At 35.3% G+C, this 14401-nt stretch overlaps 1 protein-coding gene across 6 annotated transcripts in view; it reads right to left on the reverse strand.

Annotated features, from left to right (window-relative positions):
* The window catches only part of LOC106881593 (protocadherin beta-15), a 319651-nt gene that overhangs the window by 9858 nt on the left and 295392 nt on the right, over positions 1-14401 (reverse strand). Inside the window, exon 3 of one of the 6 annotated variants that reach the window (XR_008265530.2) lies at positions 2681-3143. The exons of 3 other annotated variants lie outside the window; for them this stretch is intronic. Coding sequence is in view for 1 of the 3 variants with exons in the window: in XM_089362701.1 (XP_089218827.1) it covers positions 3126-3143 (18 nt within the window). In the remaining 2 variants the exon portion in view is untranslated. Of the gene's footprint in view, positions 1-2356; positions 3144-14401 lie in introns of those variants that run through there. 2 more of the 6 variants (XR_016244292.1, XM_089362701.1) reach the window with 2 other exon arrangements.

Genomic DNA, 14401 nt, shown 5'->3' on the forward strand with positions numbered 1-14401 from the left:
ATCACAGGAAGCCTCAGAACGACATCCATCTTCAAGCAATATCCTTTGTAGATTAAGGTGTTTGACGATTGCCATCAATTTGATGTTCCTAGAAAGTAAATGCTTGTCGTAATTTTCTTACATCCTTTTATCCACTGCCATTAGTGAATGGCGCCGCAAGTGTAATGGAGACATATTTTGAGATCTAGGAGCTAGCCTTGTTAATAAGGTATCAATCTTGAGAACTGGTCACTACTCAAGCTGTTAAGGTATCACACTATTGAAAGTAAGAGCTACTCTGAATGTAAAGGTATCAGCTGAAGTTAGTCTTGGTGATAAAGGATCATATTTTGAGTTCTGGGGCTACTAGTCAGGAAATGATATTGTAGATAAGATGTCAACTGGGGTTAGCCTAGTTGATAAGGCACCAAATTTTGACACCTAAAGCTACCCTAGTTGACAGGATAATCCCAGGTTTTGCGAAAGCTTGGATTAGCTTAGTTGGAGTGAGACTTGAAGCAACCCTAGTTGATAAAGTATCAATTATAAAAGCTATGGTAAACCTAGTTGGTAAGAAATCAAATCTTCAAACCTGGGGTCACCCTTTATTATTATTATTATCATTACACCAAGGTCGACTTTGCCTTTCATCCTTTCGGGGTCAATAAATTAAGTACCAGTTGCATACTAGGGTTGATCTAATCGACTGACTCCCTCCCACAAAATTTCAGGCCTTGTGCCTGTAGCATTATTATTATTATTATTATTATTGTTATTACTATTAATTTCATGGAATTGGCAGAATGATTAATTTGGTGAGATTGGCAGAAACATTAGAGTGCCAGACAAAATGCATCTTTACATCCTTTGTTCAAATGTTGCTGAGACTGATTTTTGCATTTCATCCTTTCAGGGTCGGTAAAATAAAGTACCAGTCAAGCACTGGTGCTGTTGGTTTCAAGGAACTCTTTTTCCTCAAAACTGCTGGCTTTGTGCCGGAACTTGAAATCATTATTATTGTTTTTTTTATGAATATTTTAATGAATATTTTACCCTCTAAATTTATCACTGTATAACATTTTCCAACCATTTCCTTGTATGTTTTGTTCTATTAGCTCAGATATATGTTTGCATGAGTAATAATATATTTTCCATTTTTATTACCTTCTTTTTATTCTTTATGACTAGAAATATGACACAGGTGAGACCAGAATATCGTCCTGACTTTATGGTGCATAAATTGTATGGAAATTAATGTTTTTATAAATGTTTGTATAACCACAGGGAAATAACTAAACCAATATACATATACATCATGTCTTTCTCAACTGGTGTGGTGACATTTCCCAGGAAATATTGGAATAAGCAGTTTTACATCACACTTAAAGCTGATTTTCTTTGCATTTGATACTTAACGATTTTGTATATAGTTCCACTTCTTACTCTTTTAATTCACTTTTCACCCACTTCACATTCACTAGTAGTTCTAGTAGGTATGTAGGTATTTTAAAAATACCTCACGGGCTAACAACTGTGCCCTACATAGTTATGGGTTTCCCTCTGGTGAGGTATAGCACTCATCTAGCCACCCTACCAGGGACATGGTGAAGTCATGGGACTGTAGCATGGTAGATTGTGAAGAGGTAGCAGAAGAGCTCAACTGAGCCACAGTGCTTCTTACATTGATGCTGAGCAAAGGAATCCTAGATGATCAACAGTCACCAATCTCTATCAAGTGAGTAACTGCAATGCATCTAGAGTTGTGTAACCAGCTAATGAAAGATTCACTATGACTCAAACAATCAATTCAAATCCGTAATGATGGAACTGGCTGGTGACAGTGTCATGAGAATCTGTGAAAGCTGCATGACTGAATAAAAAAGTAGTTCTACCAAATTCTCACTCTTGTAGCCTGGTACATTTTTATCAAACCCCAAGAGAATAAAAGATAGTGTTGACTTCAGTAGAATTTGAACTCACAGTGCAGGAGATGGATTAAATAACACAACGTTTAGTCTTACAGCTGAAATGTGTTTGGTAGCTATTTTGAGAGTGGAAATGTAATGAGTGTAAATAAAATATCAAAAACTTGTAAAGCAAACCATTTTGTTTCGTCTACCCCTAGTTTTGCTTATGGAACTACAGTCCTATTTTAACACTATGGGAGTATAATAATAATAATTTTATGAGAATGATTACCACCTATGTAAACATTTCTTTTCAACATAACTTCATTTGATTTTTGTAAATGAACAATCTGGTATGTTTATTTGAATGGCCTATTAATATATACAATAAGTTTCTTTGCCTAGGTGTTGGGGAGACACTCAGCAAGAAATGGAAACAAAATTGAAAGAAGAAAAACTAATAATAATAATAATAATGATGATGATGATAATAATAATAATTTCTTTATTAGCCATAAGGGCTTGAAAAAATACAAAAAATATGAGGGGTTATAAAAAAGAAAATGTGTAGTATAAAAGACATCTTTGCAAATAATGAACGGTGAGAGAGATTGTATACAATATAGAGGGATATATTAAGATTTTCAAAGTACACACACTAATAACTCAGGTAATTCACTGCCTTCTACACACACACTCTCTCTCTCTCTCTCTTCAATATCCACATAGTTACACAACTTCTTGGAAATAGCTGCCAAACCTCCCTCAACAAATGGTAAAATAAAGCCACTTACAACATCCCCTTATCTTTTCTTTTAAATGACTTTAAGTGCCTGCTCATTGTTAATAATTTGCTGGAAGAACTTCTGAAATGAACCACCACCTATGCACCACAGATAGGAAAAAACCAAGAATTTGTCAAAATTCTAAGTATGAGCTTCCAAAAGAAAATTAACCTTGTGGGGGCACCTGTAGTTCTTTTATGGCCTTTCCCCTTTCAAGGAGATTGCCCAACACCACCTCCTTCAAGATTTCCATACATTGTGACTGCTGGTAATAATCCACAAAATTCCAGATATTGTATGAGTGTATCGTTTTGAATCTTGACATCAACACCAAGTTGAACCAGCAATATATTTGGTTAAATCCTTCCCTGTTTGGGTACTTCCTTCGTCTTCAGCATTTTTAACTCTAAAATCTTTTTATTTTAAAGTTTGTTATTTTCTCTGCTCATAGTTATTATATGTGGGTGTCAAGCTGAAGTAAAAAGTATAAAAATAAAAGTAAAGCATAATTAAATAGTCTTTTACAAGTTAAAAAAAAATAATTTTCTAAAAAACAAACCAAATTAATAATTTGTCTTTAATTTAGCTAATCTTAATTTAATGTTTCTTTTTTGGTTCATAACATTTTACTTCTTATATGTATGGATTCATAAAGCAAATGATTTATTTTTTATTCTTTCTTATATTTTATTCTTAATAATCATTGACATAGCAATATATATTGATTTTGGCTGAGGTTGCAATTACCCAACGAAAGCCAGTTGACATTGCAATTACATAGCAAATGTCATATGGTTGCACGCACCTAATGTACATATACAACAGAGAAAATAAATATTCTGGAACCAATATCAAGTAATAGTCATGAAAGATTTGATTCAAATATATCATAAATGATATTCAATTAACCTACATTCACCCAAAAAGCAACAAGCCCCTTGCGGTTCTCGAAGCACAATTATTTGAATACAAGACTAAATAAGCTAATATTATTTTCAATAACAAACACAATTGTTGATTTTAATTAATTCCTATGTATTTTCAGTAATTTTTTTTAATGAGTGAAATATCTGATTACTTAGTCCTAAGCAAGACATTATATTATATCCTGTGGGGGAGGCTCCAGCATGGCAGTTTAAGAGTTTTGAGAAGCACAGAATTACCATTTAGTTACCATTACTCCCAGGTGCACTCTAGACATGAATTGTAGTATTTGTCAAAGGCCTCAGTTATGGTCAAATTGCAGAAGATGGTTGTGAGGCTAATGCATCCAGCTCTTATAAGAGGACTAATCCCAAGACATGATTTACAAAGGCTCACCAGTATGTAGTCATACCCCGAACCAATTATCTTGCCTAAGGGCTAAATAGGTCCTGTGCCTTCAGGGTAAGAGTGGGAGAGCAGTGGAATAACAGTGAATTGTAAATAAACAGGCAGAAGACAGTGGAAAAACTACACCTGTATCTTCCCCAAGAAAAATCACGAATCTTCAGATTTTGTCCCATTACTGTTATTGATATCACTGTGACTTGAAATGATATGACAACAAGAAAGGAATAACTACAAGTTCTTTTTGTTATTTTTTGAATGGTATATGGAACTTGGTGTGATCCCTATCCCTGGCCTTGCCAATTCCTGTCAAGCCATCCTACCCATACCAACATGGAAAACAGAGGTTAAATGTTGATGATGATGACGATGATGATGATAAAGAGTTATGAGTTATATGATATGTAGACACATGTTACTTTAAAGTAACCTGATGCAAATCAGTTTAATTGCGAAAAATACTACAAGTAGTATTTAATAGTTTTAGTAGCATTTCTTCTGGGTTTTTATGTTTTAAGTTCAAATTCCACTTTGTCTTTCATCCTTTCAGGATCAATTAAATAGATACCAGGTGAGTACTGGGGCACATATAATTGACAAGGCTCCCTTCCCGATAGCTAGCCTTGTGCCAAAATTTGAAACAATTGTTTTATTCTTTTATTTGTTTCAGTCATTTGATTGCAGCCATGCTGGGGCACCACCTTGAAGGGTTTAAGCTGAACAAGTTGACTCCAGGGCTTATTTTTTAAAGCCTAGTACTTACTCTATTGGATCTCTTTTGCCAGACTGCTAAGTTACAGGGATATAAATGCACCAACACTGGTTGTCAAGCAGTGGAGGAGGATAAACTCAGAAACAAAGATACACACCTACAGATACATACATATACATATACAAAGGGCTTCTTTCAGTTTCCATCAACCAAATCCACTCACAAGGCTTTGGGCAGCTCGAGGCAACAACAGAAGACACTTGCCCTAGGTGTCAAGCAGTGAAGCTAAAACCATGTGGTTGGAACAACCCCAACACACATATTAATCTCTCATTTTACCCAGTACAATATATAAATAATCATTACACTTAGAATTTATCCAGAAAAATTAAGCTTTTTAAAAGCTCATAGCTGAAGCAACAGGGCAAATGTTTGAATTTTGCCCACTACCAATAGCACTTCATTTTGATGAGACTTCAGTTTCCTCCAAATTGTGAAAACAGTCTTAGTTGTTGATAATAATTCCATTCACTTATGGATGCTCTATTGGCATATTATATCATTACCAGTGCTTGACTTGTATCCTTGTCGAACTTATGCAGACTGTTGCTGAGAGTTTATTTCCAGATAAATAAAGAATGTCAGCTGCAAAGGTGTGAAATAAATTGTGTTCCTACAAATTTGTAATACATATTGTATTCATCTTGTTATGTATTACCAATGCTAGTAAGGTTCATCAGTATATTTCACTCCTATCCTGTGCAATTTATGACAACTTGCTTGCAGCAAAGTTGTTAGCAAAGAGATCAGGTCAGTAACTTGACCAGCCACTATGCACAATAAAAGCAGTAACTCGGAAAACAACAAAAGCAATGTCTCAAGTGAGAGTAGTATGGAATAAAATCAACTGGAAATGGAATTTTCTGTAAAGTATCATTATGTTCCTAAAATTACAATAAATATAGATCTTATTACACTCATCTGTTAGAAACTCACTCTGAGCTGATGAGAACACTGATTAGTAAGTTAAAGAGAAATTATATATAAAATAATGTACCAAACATGTAGGTAAATTGATGTTTTATTCTCTTGCCAAAGCAGTCAGGAAATGTTTTCTTGAACCCAAAGACTCATAAGGCCAGTTATTCATTTTCCATGTGTATAAGTGACTGAGATCATAACTACCTCTGAACAGAAAACCAGTCCATTGTAAGGTTCAAGCCCAGCAATTCTGAGGTGAAGGGGACAAGTCAATTACATCAACACCACTGCTTGACTGGTACTTCATCATATCGACCCTGAAGGGATGAAAGCCCCGATTAACCTCAGTGAGATTTGAACTCAAAAATGTAATAAGTCAGAAGAAATGCACCGAAGTATTTTGTCCAATGTACTAACAATCTGCTAGCTCACCAGCTTCAAGAAGTATCTTGGAGATATTAAAGATATAAACAAAAGCAAACCCATCTCCAAAGCATTGACATGGTGGGATAAGAAAAAGTGAGAGAAAAACCAGTAGAATGGAAAATGGCTATTTTGTATGTTAGAACACTTACCAAGTGTTTGAAATGAATTAATTTACCGATTGTCAATAAAAATTGAAGGAGATACTAACAATAATGTTTAGAGAGAATGCTTAAGCATATGAACTAATAACAACTCGACAAGTGATAAATTCAAGTTTCAGAAGCGATTAATGAAAATAAAAGTAATATATTAAAAATCACACTCGTTTCCTGCAATGACTATCCACAATGGAAGTGAGAGGACAACGAAGTCAAGTTACTGAAGCTCTTTCTAAAAAAGAGGTTCATATGTTCTGGAGGAAAATTTAAAACAAGGTCTTGAATCGAAATGTAATATTGTAGAGTCTGATTACGAACGAAATCTGTTTTGAAGACCCATTTGTTAACAAAATTGTTCGCTACAGGAGTAATTGAAATACGTATAAATGGGGAATCTGTCCCAAGCTAAACTCAAACTCTACATAAAGGTATGAAATGATGTCTTATTTAAACTATCCATCAGTAACAAATACATAAATATAGACATGTATCTGTTTGTATTTCCTTTTGTCTTGCTTCTGTCGATTTGTGTTCATGTTTGTAACAAAAAGGAAAAAAACAAATAACACAAGACAAACAAAAACAAAAATTTGCAAGCTACATGCAATCCGTAAAAGGACATTAACAAACCATTTGTACATGCTCTCCAAGTTACTTATATGTGTGAGCATAGTCTACTCGTGGGTTTTGTCCAAATTTCTGTTTTTCGGCTGAATGTAATTTTCTTCAGAAAAATTGTTTCGAATACAATTTGTTCATCTAGAGCAGTGGCTCCCAACGTGGGGTCCGTGAACTAAATTAAAAATTTCATATATATATATATATATATATATATATATATATATATATAAGCATATTAAGAGGTGTCCGTGTGAAAATTCATTTAAATAAAACAGTTGAGAACCAATGATCTAGAGTATCGTTTGTGTATGTTCTTCCAGTAACCTGCTTGGGCGGTCTTTCATTTTGATTACATTTTACGTCATTTCTAATCCACGTGCGTTTGTTTATGTTTCTGAACAAGATCGTAATTCATTAATGAAGGTTTAGTTCGTTATACGACTAGAAAATTTTCGTCAGAAAACCATTAGTTGTTTAATTTGTTGAGATAACTGTTCGTTTATGGGTAACCCGTTGTAGTGTTTTAGAAAATCCAATTTGAATATTTCCCTAACATTATATGTACTATTTATGGTGATCTCTCATGAAAGGTGTTAGAGAACTACAGGGTAGAAATATATCAAATAAACTTGATCGTAGGTTATTAGTTCAAAAAAAAAGGGGCCTTTTTGTATAAACATTTAACCATCCAATACCTACGTATTTTGGGTGGAAAATTTTATATACTAAACAGACTGGTATTAGCAGAGACGAAGCTAATAGAAAACAAAAAAACTGTCACTAGCTGAGCTGGAATCTACCAGCCTCTGTTTTTTTTTTTTTTTAATTATATGTCAAAGTGTTATGTACGAACTGTATAATGTTTGGTCTGAATTTGTTTCTCTGAAAAACCACTGAGAATTGATAATATAATTATAGGCGAACAAGCAGCTGGAAAGAAATGAATTTCAAGAGGTGTTGAGAGCAAGTACTGATCAACAAAATGATGCTATTAAAAATGTGACAGCAAAGAAGGAGTCTGGTTAGAGATTTGCTGGATTACAAAATTGTATTTAATTCTGTTCCACCACACACAGACACTAGAAACATATGCCTTTCTGAAGTACAAGAAAAATAATTAACGTTATAAAGAAGCTGATCAAAGAAGTTAAACGTAGAAAATGATGAGGTTGTCTCAGGGAATCAGTCTTTTTATGATACTGCAGTTATATTACTTCTATACTTGGGTCCTCAAAATGTTGGCAGAGTCTTGGAGGTATCTTCATGACATATGATGGGGCCCATCCTTCTCTATATACGAACACTGCTGATTTCTTCTTTGAAATAATAATAATAATAATAGTCCTTTCTATTATTGGCACAAGGCCTGAAATTTTGTGGGGAGGTGGAGACTAGTTGATTACATCGATCCCAGTGCTCAACTGGTACTTATTTCATCGGCTCCCCCCGAAAGGATGAAAGGCAAAGTTAACTTCGCAGAGTTTGAAATAATAATAATAATCAGCTCCATTACTGGACTAGTACTTTATTTTCCGGGCTTGAAAAGATAAAAGATAAGAAGCTGAACTCAGTGGGATCTGAACTCAAAACAAAGAGCTAACATCTAGAAAGGACGAGAACATATCCAAGAATGATGATTGTTGCAAAGAAAGTAGTGTGACCAAACGATATTGTATCAGAACAAACATGTGGCAACTGCGACTCACTGCGATCAATAAATCACAATGTTTGCTAATCCTGGATGAGATTCATATTGATAAGAAAACCTTTCTGCACATCAGCAATGGAGATATTGCTCAAAACGTATCGGAACAATACTGACATTAATAAGCAGATTAGTCTAACGAGCCAGCGGCTGTTCATTCCTTCTCTTTTCAGTTCTTTTACGATCCAGGACTATCATTGATGTACCCCATGCACAGAATGAATAAAGTTGTGGTCAATAGAGCCAACCAGATGTAACGTTCGCTCTTGTAGGGGATTAGTATTAATGATATGACCGACATTATTATCATCCGTCTTGAGTGGCAGCACAATACTAACACACCCGCACACACACACACACACATATATATATATATATATATATACAGTAGAACCTCGCAGAACGAATGCACCATTGTACGAGTAATTTGCTATACGAGCCGAAGGTTGTGCGAATTTTTGTTTTGAAGTATGAGCGAGTTATCGCTAGTCAACGCTGAGCTCGCACACGCTCTTCCAACAAGCGCAGCCTCCGCTCGCTCAGTTCACGTGTTTATCTCGCTGTAACAGCATCTCTGTTGTGTTTTACCCAATAATTTCCTTTAGTTTTGTGCATATTTTGTTAGTGCTAAGGACAGTGCTGAAAAGAAGAAAAAGCTGATAGAATTGAAGGAAATCATTGATAAACTTGAGAAAGGATTGCGTGTAGTGGACATAACACGTCAATACAACCGCAGGACTTCGACAATCTATATCATCCTAAAAAAAAAGGGTGAGATCAAGGCCGTTACAACAGCAAAGGGTGTCTCCAGGCTCTCTAAGCAATGCACGTCTGTGCACAAATGGATGGGAAAATTGCTTCTCCTGAATATCAACGAGAAGTAACTCGCAGAGGATATGATTACGGACCATCATCTGCAAGAAAGCATGAGCGCTGTATGGGAATCTCCTGAAGCAGAACCCTGGAACATTGACGGAGGCGACATCAGCAGACGCATTTAAGGTTAGTTGTGGCTGGTTTGATGATTTCAAGAAGAGGACTGGTGTTCATAGCGCCGTCAGGTATGGAAAAGCAGCGAGCTCTGACAGGAAGGCAGCTGAAGATTTCGTGTGTGAATTCCGTCAGCTCATCGCAGCCGAGGGGTACATCGCACTTCAGGTATTCAACTGTGATGAAACTGGCCTTCTTTGGAAAAAATGCCCTGAAGAACCCATATAACTGTAGAGGAGAAGAAAATGCCAGGCTACAAGCCTATGAAAGATAGGTTAACTCTCGCCCTTTGTGCCAATGTGAGTGGAGACTTGAAGATCTAGCCACTCTTTGTCTACCATTCCCAAAACCCACGAACGTTCAAATCACACAAAATCCTGAAGGAGAAGCTGCGGGTCATGTGGAGGAAAACGTTAAAGCCTGGATCAACCTTGTCTCCAGACCAGCAGTGAAAAAGTATTTTCTGGAGAACAATCTCCTCTGAAGGCCCTCCCCATCCTCAACTATGATCCTACTCACCCTTTTAACCTCGAAGATGATATCCTGGATGAATTTAAATTTATAAAAGTTAAGTTCGTTTCACTCATCCACTCCCTGTCTTGCAGCCCATGGACCAAAAGGTGATTTCTAATTTTAATAAATTGTACACCAAACACCTGTTTCGTCGGTGCTTTGAAGTTACCGAAAATACAAATCTAATCCTCCATGAGTTTTGAAAGGGGCACTACAAAATTGTAAACTGCCTGAAAATCATCGATATGGCATGGTAGTGTAGCAGGGAATGCTATCTCTACGAGTGAAATAAAGGCAGTGTTGGTAAAATGGCAGTATGTTTTTGAATTTGTAGAAAAATATCATCCTGAAAAAGCAGCTACAAGGGATTTATTCAGTTTTGCTCACAGATTTATTATTTATGCTCAACACGGTTTATTTTCAACTACCCAAGTACGACAACTTTTACACGAAATAACTTCTAAAATACGTCAGTTTCGCTCACAAATGTTAAAAAATTTTTTTTAACTAAATAGTTTGAAATTTCGTATACTGGTGTAATTTCTCACGCTCAACATGGTATACTTTCAACATTTTTGACAAAATTTCCTATTTTAGAAGTTATTTCGTGTTAAATTTGTCGTATTTCGGTAATTTTAACCAATCAACGACGTGTAATCTCTACTAAGTGTCACCACTCTGTTCTATTTTTTTTTTTTTTTTGGTTTTCACGTAAGAGTAACTAGTAAGCATCGAAAAATCAATACAAAGAAGGTAAGCCAGTTTACATATTTCTTTTGCATTCTCTTTTTTTTATAATTGTCATTTTACTTGCAACTACACCATTTCTGTTTTAAAACCCATAAAAATTATCCTTGGATGGTTTTGTGGAGCTGGAACGAATTAATTATATTTTAGTTAATTTCAATGGGGAAAATTGATTTGTAAAATGAATAAAATAAAAATCGACACAAAATGCACAAAATTATGGTAGGTCACGATTGGGACGCATTTAGTCATAGGCTTTCTGGGTTAGACAGTAACTAAAGAGGGAAGCCTTCATGTGTCACTTGTCTTAGCCATCCCTCTCTCTCACATACAAAGATGGTACGACAATTAATCCGCAAGTACAGGCTACAGATTCCTCAATGAAATTTTGCAAAATGTTCTATCAAAATTCCAACTGTAGAAGAAGAAAAAAAAAGAAAAACATGCGCAGGCATGGCTGTGTGGTTCAGAAACTTGCTTTGAAACCATGCAATTTTGGGTTCAGTTCCGCTACGCAGTAAGCTGTATAAGCGTCTTCTACAATAGCTCCAGGTCGCCCAATGTCTTGTGAGTGAATTTGATTGACAGAAGCTGTAGAAACCTGTCGTGTATATATATATAAATATTTGTGTGTGTGTTCCTCCCCTCGATTGACAGCCAGTATTGGCTTGTCTAGTCCTCGTAATTTAGTGGTTCTGCAAAAGAAGCGACTGAATAAATAGGAAACTTTAAAAAAACAAACAAAAAAAACAAGCACTGAGGTCGATGCCCCAGCATGGCCGTTAGTCCAATAAGTGAGACAAGTAAACGATGAAAGATGCTCTTTTATACAAACATAAAAAACTATGTCTGTGTAAAGCTAAAAAAAAAAAAAACTCTCAGAGCAAAGGATCCTTAAAAAATGTCAGATTGGGATTCTTCCTCTCTTCACTGCGTAAGAACTTATCCCAAAATTACGAACCTCATTGAATAATTTTTGTCGAAGTAGACCACCATCAGAATCCGTAATCCCATCCCCCAATATATATATATATATATATATATATATATATATATATATATATACACACACATACAAGAGATGTGCAAGAGTAATGCTATGCAATACTTCTTTATTTGCAAGTGCCTGACTACTTGGTTGAGAGATATTGTCTACTTTCCAATAAAAGGACTTTGTTTCTTGGTTTGAGATTGGCTCCTACCTTTTCACGACAATAAAAAATTACAAATAGAAGAAAATCTCGCACGCACGCGCGACGTATGTTCATTCATCGGCAAACCTACAAATTAAAGTATTGCTAACATTCTCGCCCTTAAACACTAATATGTTTTCTCCAATGAAGACGTATTCACAAGCACAGTACGCAGAAACGTTGTTCATACAAACTTCCTTTCAAACACAGTCTCATATATATTTGCAGAGAGACACACAAGCACATAAGCTGCCATATATCACAACGTTTAGAAGAAAAATCAGAGATGCATACATATAAAAAAAAATTTTCTTAAGCATACTCAAACCCAAATCACGAAAAACAGTCCAACACAATATTAGAATTCCATTGACAAACATTCTCTCTCTCTTTTTCTCTCTCTCGCACACACAATCACGCACGCACAATCTTAGTCACTCATCCAGACACCGAACGTACACATCTTTATTTATATATTATCTCAAACGTATAAAATGTATAGACACACACATTTGCAAATCACAATAATATTCAAAACCCTCTACACCCATCTTATATAGTACAAAGCACCATCGCAAACCCTTGCATGTTCTTGCATACTCGAGTACAAACATGCCCACAAACTTATGATAAATATAAATTGTTAGAAAAAAACACACACACACATAAACTAAATAAATATATATCCAGATACATAAGTAGATATAAAATAATAAACATACATAGTAGACAAAAGCTTTCGTACACATTTCATACATGTAGCATGTATATACATACATACACACACGCACTAACATATTTATGCATAAATATATATACGAACACACATACATATATACATTTATTTGTGTTTATATATATATATATATATGTATAGAGAGAAGGGGGGGGGGGTAAATATATAGATAGACGTGTGTGTTTGTGTCCATACACTATACATACATATTTAAATACACACGCACACACGTGCGTGTAGAAAGTCTTAGTCACGATGTTCAAACATTATAGATTAAGGATAGCATTTTTTGTATTGTTGTTAAGAAACCTATTCCATGAAAGGTGATAAAAATAAATTACTTTAAGAAACTCTAGCTTTCCCGAATTATCTATTTTAAGCTATAAATTATTAATTTTTCTCTTGTTATTTATGTTTATTTAGTTTTCCTCTCTCTCTCCTACACTTCTCTCTTATACAAACAAAAGAGAAAGCTTAAATATGGTTGATGGACCTGGTAGAAATAGCAACCAAATTTCCAGTCACATAATAATCTCAGCATATTACTAATAGAAGGACAAACTATGTTGTGGGTCTTATACACCATGCTTTAAAAAAAATGTTAGAGAGAGAGGTGGTCACAGCTAGAATATTCTTGATTATACAGATCTGCTCAATCTGAGCTGGACTGGGGCTAAACGACTACTACTTGGAAGTTCCTATGTGGTTGTCCGCCCAAGCAGAAATAGTAGCTAAGTTTCCTCTTACTCTCTTAAAGTGAAGTACACATTGGATAGTGTAATCCAGGATAAACTCCACCAGCAATATATAAATAAAGATGTGTTGTTCGTAGCTAGAATGGCTGTATTTCGCTCCAGGTCAGATTAGACCTGGAGCGAAAGGGTTTTCTTTACGTAGTGAAGGGTGTACTCATAGTCGTATCGATTGAATATCGAGTATAGTAAACCGCAGAGTCAAAATAAATATTACATTATACAATATTTATTACCAGCGTATCATTACAGTGTGTGTTATGATTATTCGTACAAACACGAGTAAAATATGTTTTGCTTCGCTGTGATATTAAGCCCTCTAAGACCTGCGATCTTTATATCTCATCAAAGTTCACGTGTTTCTTACTCCCAGAATGTCGAGATTAGGCAGAGGCTACTAATTAAAATGTAAACAAATTTGTAAAACCAGTCCAACCGATCGGTCCTTATGGAACTGCCCAAAAGACCTTCGGAAGGATTTAATTTTGCAGTGAGATACGTTCAGATATAATTCCTTATATTTTTACCTATACAACATTTAGTTTCGTCATTCTATATACGGATTTCAAATTTTGGCTATTTCAGCAAACAAATCTCATGCAAATTTATAAGGTAGAAAGTTTATGAAAAGGACACAACATAGCCTTATGTAGTCCAGGATACATTTTTTTCCTGAAAAGAAAAGGAGCGAGTCATATTTGCGAATGAAAAAAACTAGATCCTAGAGCTGCTCAAAGTCGGCTTCGGCCAAACAGCATAAACATAGGTTTACGAGTTAACGCAACCGCTTGACTTACTGGAAATTTTAGCCTAATCTAACCCAAATCACAAACTAAGAGTTTTTCGTGGTGTTTAGCCCACCCCTAC

Source organism: Octopus bimaculoides, chromosome 14, assembly GCF_046866305.1.
Source record: "Octopus bimaculoides isolate indiv1 chromosome 14, ASM4686630v1, whole genome shotgun sequence".
Classification (NCBI taxonomy): domain Eukaryota; kingdom Metazoa; phylum Mollusca; class Cephalopoda; order Octopoda; family Octopodidae; genus Octopus; species Octopus bimaculoides.